This window comes from Prionailurus bengalensis, chromosome E4 (assembly GCF_016509475.1).
Source record: "Prionailurus bengalensis isolate Pbe53 chromosome E4, Fcat_Pben_1.1_paternal_pri, whole genome shotgun sequence".
Lineage (NCBI taxonomy): Eukaryota > Metazoa > Chordata > Mammalia > Carnivora > Felidae > Prionailurus > Prionailurus bengalensis.
This window is the reverse complement of record NC_057360.1, coordinates 1,453,275-1,468,876: the sequence shown is the minus strand read 5'-3', so window position 1 is coordinate 1,468,876 and position 15,602 is coordinate 1,453,275. Positions and strand designations below refer to the sequence as shown.

The window sequence follows — 15,602 nt, the reverse complement described above, 5'->3', positions numbered from 1 at the left end:
TTTTTAAGTTCATTTACTTATTTTAAGAAAGAGACAAAGAGAAGGAGAGAGGGAGGGGGGGAGGGGCAGGGAGAGGGAGAGAGAGAGTCTCAAGCAGGCCCTGAGCTGTCAGTGCAGAGCCCAACACAGGGCTCGATCCCAGGAACCATGAGATCATGACCTGAGCCGAAATCGAGAGTCGGACACTCAACTGAGCCCCCCCGGCTGTCCCGGGAACTCCGTTTTAAAACAAAAGTACACCAGGTTAGCTTCCTCCAGCTTGCAAGGTCTGAAGCCTCCTTGTGCACCTGAGGCGTCGGGGAGCAGGACCCCGCCCGCAGCTTCTGCCGCCCGGGAGGCACATCCGCCGGGCACGGTGCCTATTTAAAGGTCTGTCTAGTCAGGGGTGGCGGTGCGGCCGGGGGACACGGAGGCCCACGGAGGACACTCTCTTGCTCATCCGTGTCACGTGCCCAGAGGGCCACCTCAGCTCCATGGTACTCCTTGTTCCGAGGTGGGCACATACTATTTCTCATCTACTTTGGGGAGCCAGAACCGGAATAAAATCTTTCTCAGACCGACAGTCCTTTTGTCTTCCTTTCCAACCAGGCATTTCCCCTCTTGTAGGACAGAACCATTTTGCTAAATAATTTAGACGGCAGGTGGCCCGTTATCGGATTACTATTGGCGTTCTCATTATTGCTTTGAATACTGTCATGCTTTTAACAACCTCTTTAGATGAGCTATTATTTTAGCTTGAAAGATCTGTTGAAGCCACAGGGAATCCTTCTGGTAAGAACGCTTCAGAGAGTGAGCAGCTGTTACGTTAATTCATGAATAATATGGACATGAACATTAACACTTTGCTAAACAATTCACCTTGTTCATACAGGGCCCTACATCCCAATAGCCAGATCATCATTCTAAGTAATTAATTAACTGTGCAATGAGCCCTTGGATGTCTGGCTTCCCTATTACGTATAAAGGAACGGGTTGCTCCTGTGACCTAGCATAATGCCTCTTATGTCCCCTGGAAGGAAGCTACTCCACCAAGCTGCTCGTCCAAGACTCGCCCGCCCAGCACGGCCTCCCACCTGCCCGGGGCCCTGAGCCCGATGCTTGCAGGCCTTGGCCCTGTTCTCATGCTCCTGGAATCCTACGGGAAATCTATATTCTTCTGAATTCAATCTACTCCAGCAAAGCCCTTCACTAGGCATCCAGGCTACCTTATTTTCTTCAATTTGTTCTATGCCCCAGTCTATCCCCCATCTCCTCAAGCATGAACTAATATTTTTTAAGTGTTAATAAGAGTTTCTGGCACATGCTGTTCTATGAATATTTGTTGAGCAAATAAAAATAAATCTCAGGGATCTAGTTCAAGATGGCGATGTAGGAGGATCCCACACTCGTCCCCTCCCACGGACACACCGGGAACTACACACAGAACAGTCATCTCCAAAAGAAACCCAGACACGACCTGAATGACCCATAGACATCGGGTGGATGTTCTGAGACACCCTCGAAATGGGCAGGAGGAGCTAAGACGCAGTCTTGCCGTAACCTCCACTCTTGGCACAGTAACCCACAATCGGGAGGGGACTCAGCAGCCCAAGCTTCTCTCTGAAGAGGAGAGGGCTCGAACCCCACATCTGGCACCTCAACTTTTTAAATTAAAAAAATTTTTTTAAATGTTTATTTATTTTTGAGAGACAGAGAGCAAGAACACACAAGTCGGGGAGGGGCAGAGAGAGAGACACACAGAATCCGAAGCAGGTTCCAGGTTCTGAGCTGTCAGCATGCAGCCCAAGGCAGGGCTCGAACCCATGAACTGGGGGACAATGACCTGAACTGAGCTGCAACACCTAACCCGACTGAGCTACCTGGGCACCCCTGCACCTCAACTTTTTAGACCTGCACCTGAGAGAAGATACTGGAAACACCTAGGTTTGCAAATCCATAGGGCTTCTATTCATGAGACCCACAAGGCCACAGTGAGCTGAGAAACAGTCCTGAAAGGGCTGGTGCAGACTCACCCACCCCAGGGCCCAGCACCCAGGAGGGCGACTGAAAAGTTTCCAGCCTTTCAGTGAAAGAGGCCTATTTGCTTCGACCTGAGGGTCAGTCTTGTAATTCAACATACCCCCAAAAACTAGCAGAAGAAGAAGTGGGTCCAAAGTTAGTAGAAGGAAGAAACAACAGGAACGGGAGCAGAAATAAACGACATAGAGACTGAAAAAGCAACGGCGAAGATCAGTGAATCTAAGAGTTGGTTTTTTCGGAAAAACAAACAAAATTGAAAAACCTATAGCTAACTCACCAAGAGAAAAAGAGAGAGTGCCCAAAGAATAAAGGGAGAAACAAAAGAGATATCACAACTGATACCACAGAAGTACAAATGGGTCACAAGAGACTGCTACGAACAGTTACACACCAACAAATAGGACAATTTAAAAGAAATGGATAAATTCCTAAAATCATACAGCTTACCAAAACTGAATCATGAAGAAATAGAAAATCTGGACAGAATAATTATTGGTAAGGAGACTGCATGAGTGGTGAAAAAGCTCCCAACAAACAAGTCCAAGACCAGTTGGCTTCAGTGGTGAATTCTACCAAACATTAAAAAGAATTAATATCAATCCTTCTCAAAGGCTTCCAAAAAGCAGCAAGAGAAGAAACACATCCAAACTCACTCTATGAGGCCAGTATTACCCTGATACTAAAACCAGACAAGGATGCTGCAAAAAAGGAAAATTAAAGACCAATATCCCTGATGAACAATGATGCAAAAATCCTCAACAAAATATTAGGAAACTGAATTCACTATTACACTAAAAGTACCATAAACCATGATCGAGTGGGATTTATTCCCAAGGGCAAGGATGGTCCAACATCAATCAATGCGATACACCGCAGTAAGAAAACGAAGCATAAAAATCATACTATCATCTCAATAGATGCAGAAGAAGCATTTGACTAACTTCAATATCCATTCATGAAAAAACTCTCAACAAACTGGGTATAGCCAGAATACGCCTCAGCATAATAAAGACTGTACATTACAAGTCCCCAGTTAACATCATACTTAGTAGTGAGAAGCTGAAAGCTTTTCTTCTAAGATCAGGAACAGGAGAAGGATGTTTCCTCCCACAGTATTGGGAGTCCTAGCCAGAGCAACTGGGCAAGAAAGAGATGAAAGTCATCCAAATCGGAAAAGAATAAATAAAACTGTCACCATTACAGAGGACGTGATATTACATGTGGAAGGCCCTAAAGACTCCATCCAAAAACTGTTAGAAGAAACAAATTCATTACAGTTGCAAGATACAAAATCAATATACAAGATTCAACTGCATTTCTCTATGTCAACAATGGACCATCAGAAAGAGAGATTATGAAAACAATCCCATTTGTGGTTGCATCGAAAAGAAAATATCTTGGGGCACCTGGGTGGCTCGGTCGGTTGAGTATCCAACTTTGGCTCAGGTCATAATCTCATGGTTTGGGGGTCAAGCCCCACATAAGGCTTGGTGCTGACAACTCAAGAGCCTGGAGCCTGCTTCAGATTCTCTGTCTCCCTCTCTCTCTGCCCCTCCCCCACTCATGCTTGCTCACACGCTTTCTTTCTCAAAAATAAACATTAAAAAAAAAGAATAAAATACTTAGAAATAAATTTAACCAAGGAGGTGACAGACCTTCCAGTACCCTGAAAACTATAAGGCACGGATGAAGGAAACTGAGGAAGACACGGTAAGTCAAAAGATACTTTATACTCACCAATTGAAAGAATATTGTTAAAATGTCTGTAATACCCAAAGCAATCTACAGATCGAATGCAATCTCTATCAAAATTCCAATAGCATTTTTCACAAAAATAGGACAAATAATCCTAAAATGTATATGGAACCACAAAAAATCCCAAATAGCCCAAAAGTCTTGAAAAAGGAGAACAAGGCTAGAGGCATCACACTTCCTGATTTTGAACTGTGTTGCAGAGCTACAGTGATCAGAACAGCGTGGTACTGGCATAAAAGAGACACACAGGTCGATGGAACAGAGCAGAGGGCCTAGAAATGAGCCCATGCATATATACAGTTGATTCATTTATGTCAAAGGAACCAAGAATATATGACGGGGAAAGGACAATCTGTACAGTAAATGATGTCGGGAAAACTGCACAGCCACATGTGAAAGAAGGAAGTTGGACCCCTATCTCACATCACACCCAGAAATAACTCAAAATGGATTAAAGACTTGGAGGCAGACCTGAAGCCATAACACTCCTGGAAGAAAACACAGGTGGTGAGCTCCTTGACATCAATTTTGGCAATGACTTTGGATTTGACACCAAAAACAGAGGTAACAAAAGCAAAAATAAATAAATATGACTACATCAAACTAAAAAGCTTCTGCACAATAAAGAGAACCATCAGCAAAATGATAAAGCAACCTACGCAGAGGGAGAAAATATTTGCAAACCACATATGTTGATAAAGGGTTAATATCCAACATATCTAAAAAACTCATACAACTCAATAGCAAAAAACAAAAACAAAATCAAAATGCACCAAAAACAAACAAAAACAAAAACCAGAAATAAATAAAACCCCAAACCCAATCTGATTAAAAAATGGGCAGAGGATCTGAATGGACATTTTTCTAAAAGAAGACACATAGATGGCCAACAGACACATGAAAACAGGCTCAACATCCCTCCTCATCAGGGGAACGCAAATCAGAACCACAATGAGATACCACCCCACACCTTTCAGAATGGCTAGTAGCAAAAAGACAAGACACAACAGGTGTTGGCGGGATGTAGAGAAAAGAGAACGTTTGTGCACTGGTGGTGGGAATGTAAATTGGGGCAGCCATCATGGAAGAAAGTACGGAGGCTCCTCAATGACATTGAAAACAGAACTACCATATGATCCAGCAGTTCTACGTCTGGGCATTTACCTAAAAGAAACAAAAACACGAACTTGCAAAGGTACATGCATTCCTATGTTCACTGAAGCACTGTTTACAACAACTAAGACATGGGAGCCAACTAAGTGTCCATTGAAGGACGAACACATAAAGAAAAAATACACACACACATATACAATGTGATATATATATACACACACATATACAATGTGATGTGTATATACACACACACCTATATAATGTGATATATATATACACACACATATATGATGTGATATATATATACATACACATATATACAATGTGATATGTATACACACACTCATATATAATGTGATATACATACACACACACTTATAATGTTATATATATACACACACACATATAATGTGATACATATATACACACACACGTGATATATATATAACACAACATATAATGTGATATACATATATATACATACACACATATATAATGTAATATATATACACACATACACATAATTAATGTAATATATATACACACATATATAATGTGATATATATACATATACATATAATGTGATATATATATACATACACATATAATGTATATATATATATAACACAATGTATCTAATATATAACACAATGTATCTAACATGATATATATATATACATACGCACACATATATAACATAATATATATCTATACACACGTACATGTAATTAATGTGATATAATATATATGCACACATATATATAATGTGATATATATACACATATGTGATATATATAACATACACACATATAATGTGATATATATATATACATACACACAAATATATATTGTGAGATATATCTACACACACATACATAATGTGACACATATATATACACACACATATATAACGTGATATATATATAAAACACACATATAATGCAATATATATACACACACACTAATAATGTGATATACATATAACACATGCACATATATAATGTGAGATATATATATACACACACACATAATACGATATATACACACATATAATTCAATATATATATATATACACATACATATATTATGTGACATATATATACATAACACACATATATAATGATATATATATACACATACATATATAATGTGATATATATACACACAGACACGTATATGTGATATATATATATCACACATATAATGTGATATATATACACACACATATAATGTGATACATGTATACACACATATGTGATATATATACACACATATGTGATATACACATAGTGTGATATATATATACATACATATAATGTGATATATATACACACATATGTGATATATGTATACACACACATACACGTAGTGTGATATATATATACACACATATGTGATATATATACATACACACCAATATATAATGTGATATAGATCTACACACACACACACACACACACACACACACACACAATGCAGTATTATTCAGCCGTAATAAAGAAGGAAATCCTCCCAGTGTGGCAACACAGATGGGCCTTGAGGGCATCACACTAAGTGAAATAAGACAGAGAAAGACGACCTCACTTGGATGTGGAATCTGAAACAAAACACTGAACTCACAGACACAGAGAGTGGACTGGTGGCCGCCAGAGGTGGGGGTGAGGGATGGTGAAAGGGGTGAAAAGGTGCCAACTGCCAGTTGGGAGAGATAAATAAGTCCTGGGGATGTAACGCACGGCACGACGACTATAGTTAACAATACCGTGTTGTACATTTGAGGGTTGTTACCGAGTAGATCTGGCAAGTTATCATCTATCATCCTAAGAAAAAATATTTGTAGCTATGAGGGGACAGATGATAAGCAGGTGTGCTGTGGTGATCATTCCGGGAACAAACACCGAATGCTGCACACCTGAAACCGATACAACGTTACATGCCAACTGTATCTCAAATAAAAAAAATCTCAGACGCTTGAATCGCTCCTTGCCGTTACCTGGTGTGGTGCGATCCACCCAGAGAGACCTTCTCCCACCGGTGGCCTCCCCGCTCCTTACAGAGATTCTCGGTGGAGGCGTTTTCCAATGTGGGCGGCGCGGCGGGCTGCTGTCCCCGGACGCTCCCGGCGACCCCGCTGCGTGTGGGCGTGGGGCCTGCTGCACCACCGCCTTCCAGTTGGAGCGCACGGGTCCAAGTTCCACACTGGGGACCAAGGGGTGGAGTGCGTTAATCACGCACTAATTAGGCACCGACTCTCTTACCTTGTCGGGGATGCTGTCCCTGTCCAGGTTGATCAGTTTTTTTAGGAAACCGGTTTGAGAAAGAAGCAACTTCGCTGAGGCCCAGTTGGGTTTCTTCTGCAGAAGAATGCACACAGCGTTCATGACCATCAGCACGAGGGAGGGAGGCCGCGTGTACACCCTGCAGCGGGCGGGAAACCACGAGGTCAGTACGCACAGATACTGAACAGGCACGGTCGTGCGATTGCACCCTCGGGGACCTTTAAACAGGGGGGCCTGTTGAATGTGGGCATCTTTGCTTTAGGAAGACGAAATGATAAAAGCTGAACATGCAGAACAGTGAGGGAGAGGGCAGTTCTTGTCACTATGAACGCACTCAGGGCACAGTTCCTTAGAGTCGGAGCCCTCCCGTTCCGTCCCAGCGTCGATGTGCTAGTGACGACGTGATGAGACCAGCACACCCCTCCCCTCCAATGCGTCATCTGACTTCTCTTCATCCTGATCTCGGGCTCCTATCGTAAAGTCACGGAAACAACACCGTGCGGGAGGGGGCGTCTCTCAGGTGGTTAATAATGTGATTGCCGAACACCGGAGGCCGCCTCTCGCTGTGTCCTAGTCCGAGTAGCTGGAAGGCGACACTCTGGAGAGCCAGGGGTCAGGATAACAGTCACAAGAAGCGAGTTTCGCTGAAAAGCCACCAGGTGTGGTTGCTATGCGACAGCCTTTGGGACTCGGGAACAAAAGGGCAGGTCCCCCCGTGGTAATGGGTCTCCCCTGCACGAAGCCATACACACTTCCCGAAAGAAGGCAGGCAACGAAGCCAGATTTACGAGTGCAACACTGTCTACAGGGGTCACCGGAAAGGCCGCCCCGCCTTAAATTTCATCATTAGAGATTCATTCATTTAGATTCACCTTTGTTCTTTTACAGTCTCCTTTTAAAATGCAGATATTTTTCAGGACTGACTAATTAAGTCATTAACACTGTGTTTAGAACTAATTTATCAGATTGCTTTTCTGGGATTCTCAGTATGGCTTTTTTGAAATAAGGAGAATGATCATAACAGAGGAACTAGCAAGAGAGAGACAAGGTCCACAGAGGAGAAATGGAGCTCCAAAAACAAGCTTTTCCTCAGTTTTGCCTGTGTTTGGCTCTTTTTTTTTTTTAAGTTTATTTATTTATTTACTTTGAGAGAGAGAGAGAGACAGCCAGTGAGCACGAGCAGGGAAGGGGCCAAGAGAAGGGGAGAGAGAATCCTGAGGAGGCTCTGTGTTGACTGATGCAGGGATTGAACTCACGAACCGCGAGATCACGACCTGAGCTGAAATCAAGAGTCGGTCACTCAGCCCAGGAGTCCCTGCCTTTTTTTTAAAGCAAACATCACAGGAATGTAGTCAAATTGAGATGAAATGTATTATCTCTAAAATTTTAATGTAAATTAAAGGGAAAACAGATTGACTTGACTACAGTTCCGCCTACATGTCACCTTCCGGAAACACATGCCCGATTCCAAGTGAGACCTACTGACACTGACAATCTGCTTTAGAGGCTCATTACTGCTCCAATCTGCACCTTCTCCTATCTCCCTCCTAGCGGTGACGTTGCTAGCTGGCAAAGGACCGTGCCGTCACCGGGCCGTTGTCTGCACTCAGATGCTGGGAACGGCCGTGAGGAAGGAGGACGGACTGGACTGGTCTCCGCTGGGCGCCTCTGCTGCACTTCCTCAGAGCAGCAACAATGATCGTGTCACAAGGCTCCCCCGTTATCTGGCACTGGGGTCGAAGACACGCGCCTTAGCAACGTCACAAGGGAGAATCCTAGACAGACAAACACCGCCCCCCCCCCCCGCCCCGTCCCCCGCAAGACACAAGGAAGGAATCCCGGGGGAGGGAGTTTGTTTGAGCTACTGTGGGTGGGGGGGGGCCGCTGGGTCCAAGGACACCTGTCAGCATTGAAGTGGCTTAGCACCTGCCTCAAGCCAGACTCCATTCTGAGCACTTCACAGTTTCCACTCATCCAACCTGTGATCCCCGCTGCACAAGAGGGAAACCGAGGCCCAGAGAGGCCCTACAGGTAGAAAGCGGCAAAGCCAGGGTCCCAACCCAGGAGGCCTGGCACTGGAGCCGTGGGCTCAGCCCCCTTCACACCCTGCGCTCAGGAGCCAACTGGAAATCGAGCTGGGCTCTCCTGGGAACCTGCCGGAGAAAAGCCAAGAGAACGGACTTCTGGGACAAAGTCGGGAGGTACAGGGAGGGTGACGCTGGGGAGGCCCGGGCGTGGCTCCCGTCCCATACCGACTCCGGCCACCGCCTCGCGCTCACAGGCCGCAGCCATCGTGGCGTCAGCAGCTCCTGAAACCCAGGAAGCACATTTCTGCTTTTGGACTTTGGCGCTTTCCATCTCTCCTGCTTAGAACATTCCTCCTGCAGACACCTGTCCGGTTCACGTACAAACCTCACGAGGTCCTCCGCTTCCCGGCCGCCTCGTCGGACACTGAGAACGTCTGCGGGATGACCGCATGAGGACGCGTTCCCGTGAGTGAGGCGAGAAAGGACGACGATCAAAAACGTCTTCTGTTCCTGTCGTCTGTCTCTGCGTCCGACTGTCGCTATGGGACCAGCCTCCCAGCCCGTGGCGCACACTCTCCTCCCCACAGAGTCACGCTGATTAAAGACTGCTTCTTCGTTGTCTTCTCTTCTTGTCCCCAGAGTTAATAATGTAAATATCATGGTGGATTTGCTCACTCCTGCATCTTTAATTGAAATACTACTTTTCCTGGGGCGCCTGGGGGGCTCAGGAGGTTGAGCGTCCAACTTTGGCTCAGGTCATGATCTCGAGGTCTGTGAGATCGAGCCCCGTGTGGGCTCTGTGCCGACGGCTCAGAGCCCGGAGCCTGCTTCAGATTCTGTGTCTCCCTCTCTCTCTCTGACCCTCCCCTGCTCACATGTGCGTTCTCTCTCTCTCTCTCTCAAAAGTAAATAAACATTAAAAAAAGTTTTGCAATACATGTCCTACTTTTCTATAAATAACAGAAAACGGAACACATCTGAGAGGTGATGGCAAACTCTTGCCTGCTGGGCTGTGGAGCCTCAGTCTGGAGTGTCTCACCCAAAGATCCGAACTAGACACACAGGTCAGGTTCCAGACCTCGGAGCATTTCATTTCTCCTGCTATGTTCCCACGCGTTGGTCCTTCCTGGCTTCCCGCGCAGTAGGCGCCTGGGCTCGGGCACAGGGTGGTGGGTCCCGGGGGGCTGCAGCACCAGGCGCGTGTCCCTGCGTCCCTGCAGCCCGTGGGCACAGGCAACGGCCCCACAACCGCTGTCACCCCACCTGTGGGACCCCACATCACCCTGCGTCAGGGGTTTCCGGAACCGCCCTGGCTTCCGCCGGCACACCTGGGCACACGGTGCTGCGCCGGTCCCGGGGGCACATCTCACGTCTCTGAGACTGGCGTTTGGTTCACAGCCAGAAGCCCATCACGCAGTTTACCTGGCAGTCAGTTTTCTTTCTTGAGTCTCCAAAAAATGCCAACGCGCCTGCCTCTGGTGGCACCAGACACGGAGAAGGTGCGGCAGGTGACGCACAGAGCGAAGAACTTAAAGTAGCCAAGACGGGCAAAAGGGACACAATCTGAAAATGTCTGAATACAGACTCATAACTTTACCACGCGTTTATGCTTTAGTTTGAGCTTTTCCAACTCAGAACACACGAGGTGCATTACCTTAGCTCGGTGATGTCGGCTTTATCCAGGGTGCTCAGGGCCACGGTGGCCTTGTCCAGAGCTGGAAGCACACTCCTTATCTCTCTGGCGGTTCTCTGCAATAGACAGAAGCCCCCGAGGCCGTGTGAACGCACAGGGTTGATACACCGTGCACGGTCACCTCTCTGTATAATTCCGTTATTGCAAAAGCCGTCTCAAGTCAGAACGACGTCCAGATACTTCTGCCGTCCCCGCCCCAGCTTTCCTGGTCGTGTGACACTGCGGTGCTGGGGCCAGGGGTCCTGTTGTAAGATACATTCGTACGACAGAGCTCAGTGGGTAGTGGCAGAGAAACGAGGCTGGCGACATCTGCATCCAGAACCCAGGTTTTCTGTGGAAAGTCCTTCTGTTGATCAGGAAGTGGGGGGTCAGGTTCTCACAGACACCTACTCAAAGCGGAAGTTCACGCCTTCGCAACGACTCCAGATAACGCAGGGCACACTATTCCAAACCTGCCATTCGTGTCCCGCTTTTCTGGAAGGGAGGCTACGCAAAAAGAATTCATCAGAATTTGTAAGTTTTGGGGAGTAGTGACTGCATTTAAAAAATTGTTTTGGGATATGTCAATGAACCGTGAAAAATTACAGGTTCCTCACACAGACATATGTGAAAAGTGCCTTATTTTATAATTTAAAATTTTTATTTACAAATAAATACTGAAGGCAAAAATTCGTGGACCATAACACGAAAGGGATTAAGTGTTAAAATCCATACAGATTACGGAGAGAGAGGAGGAAATGCGATGACAATTTTCAGGTCATACCAAAAGCTATAATTTAGTAAGAGGAAAAAATACATTTAGGACAGAGGTAATGATCTGCCTCTTGTCTGCTTAATAATCCAATTCATAAAGAAGAATGTGTCATGTGATCACACTGGAAAAATTCAAGGTTCTGGCTGAGTGTGCAAGAAATACTGACATGAGTGAAAACACGAATATCAGAAAACAACTGAAGACACTGGTGGAAAATTGGTAATGAATGCTTTCCATTCACTCGACATCTAAAATTATTCACCGCCCAAGAAACCTTGAAATGCCAGTTTGCCTACAGCCATCGAGAGTGACGTTAAAAATATTCATGGTGTTATCAGTGACATTAGGAAATTGAAGGAAAACGCCTTAAACCAGCAAAAACGAAAACCGCACCTTTGTGAACTGCGCTGGCCACCCCATGGGAACGATAGCCCTGATTTTCACACGAGGACACGTTCAGCCCGCAGTGGGAAAATGCAGGGGGGAGGCGTTACCGGGCATCTAAGGCAGATAATCAACAAACATTACCATGTTATTTTTCTAGATTTTGGGACGTTTGTAGTAACCGTCAGCTTTTAAAAATTTGTATTTCATTTGATGTTTTACTTATGTGAATAAATACTTTTAGGTTTAATTGTGAACTAGTAATTTTAGATTCTAAAAAATATGCCCCCAAAGCCGTGTGAGCTTCAGGCCCCGCACAACCTGGACTTGTCCCTGAAGCCACACCCCGTGATGGGGGCACAAACAGGAACCGCAGAACAAAACATGAACTCTTCTGTATCCATTTTCTTTCGGCCGGAAGCTAAAGACTGAAATCAGGCCCAGCAGGGCCCGCGGGTCGCCCACGGGGGACTCTGGCGACCCGAGGGAGGGGAGAGGCCCACCGCTGGGAGGGCTGGCAGGGGGTGGCCCACCATTTAGGACGTGTGCTTGTGTGCACGCAAGGAAGGGCATTTGCTCTTACGCCATCGAGTGTGAAGCCAGCCAGCCCTCAAAACGAACAGGGTCCTAGAAGGCTCCCGAGAGGAGCGGGGGCTTGGGGACGTGAACCCGGAGGCAGGAGGGGGCAGAGAGGGGGCGGCCGCTCCCTGCTTGTCCCGGCCATGAGCTTCCCCCCCTCTCCTCAGCCGTGGCCTAACGTGAACACGACGCTGATCGAATCGGGCCTGACACGGAGCCAGCCGTCACGTCTGTAAGTCCCCTCGGGGACCGTCTGAGATGTGTGTCCGCATCCACTCTGCTCGCGCGAACCTGCCCGTGGGGGCTGACCGTGCTGCGACGTCTGCTAGTGATAGGAGTTCGTGCGTGTCATTTACAAATAAGTCACTGCACACAGATCGCGGTGACTGGCTTACACGTAGCTTTTGGACGGATGGAGTTGATGGAGGAGAAACCGCCGCCCGTGGAAGACGCGAGAGGCTCACCCTTCATGCCCTCCGAGAGGGTGCGCCCGAGCAGCCCAGGGGGGCAGCTGGCCGACAGCTGCACCGAGCGGATTCCTGCCGGGCTCCCACCGGAGGGTGAGGAGGGCTCGGCCAGTGAAACGGGGTTAAGACCGGTTCTGCGTGTAACTGGTGACAAGGGGTGCCCGGGGCGGCTCGGTCCCCGCAGGCGCCCTTCTCGCAGGCCACGTGTGTCTGTGATGTGGCTCAGGGGACTTCCCGCCGTGGTGACCCCGCGAGCGGGGCTGTCTCTGTCTCTGCCTGGGGAGGCAGCTTTCTGGGGGACAGGGATCCTGTGTCTCTGTGCTCCCAGTTCCGTCTACAATAAATCCTTGTGGGGCTAAGAATGAAAAGCATCCATACTTGAGCACGATAGATGTAACAGCAGCCAACCCAACCTTCAGATTTTGGGGTTGGGGGATAATTTTGCAAACCTCCAACTGATTGTCATGGATTGTATTGTAGTCTTACCTGAGCACATTCTTCCACAATTCTGACTTCTTCTGCCATAATTTCTTCATCTTGTTGAACCAGCACCTGAACTTTCTCAACTACTTGTGAATCTCTCCACAGTCTTTCCATCAGGGCTTCCTTTTCCTAATGAAACACACAGTTCTTTGGAAGATGAATTTTCAGAGACACGGCATCTCTTTTTTGAAGAGAAATTCGTTTAAAGAAAAATCCACAGCTCATTTAATTACTATAAAATGTATCAGAATCAGCCTAAATATATTTGGTTAACAGACGAAACCAGAGAGGATGACATAGCCAAGATCATTCTCTTGCAATGCACGTCAAGAGTGGTAAGTATGATTCGTATTTTAATTTATTATTATTATTATTATTGTTACCATTTATTTTCTATTTTTTAAAGTAGACTTCACACCCAGCATGGAGCCCAATGATGGGCCTTGAACTCATGACCCTGAGATCGAGACCTGAGTTGAGATCACGAGTCCGATGCTTAGGGACACCTGGGGGGCCCCGTCAGTTAAGCGTCCGACGTCGACTCAGGTCACGATCTTGCGCTTCGTGAGTTCGAGCCCCGTGTCGGGCTCTGTGCTGACGGCTCGGAGCCTGGAACCTGCTTCGGATTCTGTGTCTCCCATTCTTTCTGCCCCTCCTCCACTCTGTCTCTCTCTTTCTCACGCACACACAAAAAGAGTCAGATGCTTAACCGACTGAGCCATCCAGGCAGTGTGAGAAGCATGATTTGTAGAACACCCTGCAGGTTGCAAGTTACTACAGCATAGTTTAGGTCGATTTCACTAAGAATGACAGAATTTTCCTGTGTGAGCTTTTATAATTAGTTATATGCCTGCTATCACACTTAATTAGAAAACACAACGATGTTACTATTTTGCTATCATTGTTATTGTTTTGCTCATTTTACGATAAGAAAGTTGAGCCCAAGAGGCCACGCAGCCACGTGCTAACACAGCGGGGCTCTGATCCGTCTCTGCCAAGTGCGACGGCTCGGCTTCCCAGCCTGTCGTACTCAACTATGAAGTATTCAAAAGAGGTTTCACACCAGACGCACCTTTGTTTTTTGTTCGATCTGAGGGCCAAGAATCAAGAGCTCCTCCTGTGTTTCTGTAACCAGAGCGCTGGCTTCCAGGATCTTGGACAGGCCCATGTGCAAACGACTCCTGCGGGGAAGAGAGGGTTCAGAAGGTGTGAGACGCGATGAGACGTTAGCGAAGCAGGACCTTCTGTGCCCACGTGCCGTCATCGTGAAGGTGCCGACTCCCTGCGGCAGCCTCCGAACGCCTTACCTCTTGGGCTTTTGTCTTTCCCCCTTGGGAAGGTAGATTCCGGCTCATTCTTTTGTATTTGTGTCTCTTTTTTCTTTTACAAATAAAAGCACCAATTTATTTATTAAAAAAATTTGTTTTAAACGTTTATTTATTTTTGAGAGAGAGAGAGAGGGAAACAGACAGAGCACGAACGGGGGAGGGTCAGAGAGAGAGGGAGACACAGAATCTGAAACAGGCTCCAGGCTCTGAGCCGTCAGCACAGAGCCTGACGCGGGGCTCGAACTCACGGACCGTGAGATTGTGACCTGGCTGAAGTCGGACGCTTAACCGACTGCGCCACCCAGGCGCCCCTAAAAGCACCAATTTAAAAAAGATACGCGTTTCTGATTTGGCCTCAAAGCCTTACCTCTTTGCTTGCATTTCCTTCTGGCGTGACCTCAAAATGTGAGCAAATGTATCCATGAATCGCAAGTAGCTGTTGGGAGTGACGTAATTACGCCGTCCGGTTTTCTGAAAGTATTTTGTGTTCAAGTCTTTTATGCTTTTGTGGATTTGGACACACGTCGAGGCGAGTTTTTCCTTTAAGTGCTGCAAAATAATAATTTTCAAGAATTTATGCATCAAGAAAGGGGAAATTGAACATGCTGAGTAACTTGAAAGAGTATCATTCTGGGGTGCGGGGCAGTTGATAAAGAGCCTGGGTGAGGGGGACCAAGAAAATAGAAGTTTTAGGGGTTTGGATGGTGTCAGGAGTGGACAA

General features: G+C 46.4%; 1 protein-coding gene across 1 annotated transcript in view; it reads right to left on the bottom strand.

Moving 5' to 3' along the window:
• Positions 1 to 15,602, bottom strand: part of DNAH14 (dynein axonemal heavy chain 14) — a 327,779-nt gene that overhangs the window by 81,275 nt on the left and 230,902 nt on the right. Inside the window, exons 58-62 of the mRNA XM_043569070.1 lie at positions 15,249 to 15,430; positions 14,626 to 14,734; positions 13,557 to 13,682; positions 10,848 to 10,942; positions 7,146 to 7,305 (exon numbers count right to left, since the gene is read on the bottom strand). Coding sequence (XP_043425005.1) covers positions 7,146 to 7,305; positions 10,848 to 10,942; positions 13,557 to 13,682; positions 14,626 to 14,734; positions 15,249 to 15,430 — 672 coding nt within the window. The remainder of the gene's footprint in view (positions 1 to 7,145; positions 7,306 to 10,847; positions 10,943 to 13,556; positions 13,683 to 14,625; positions 14,735 to 15,248; positions 15,431 to 15,602) is intronic.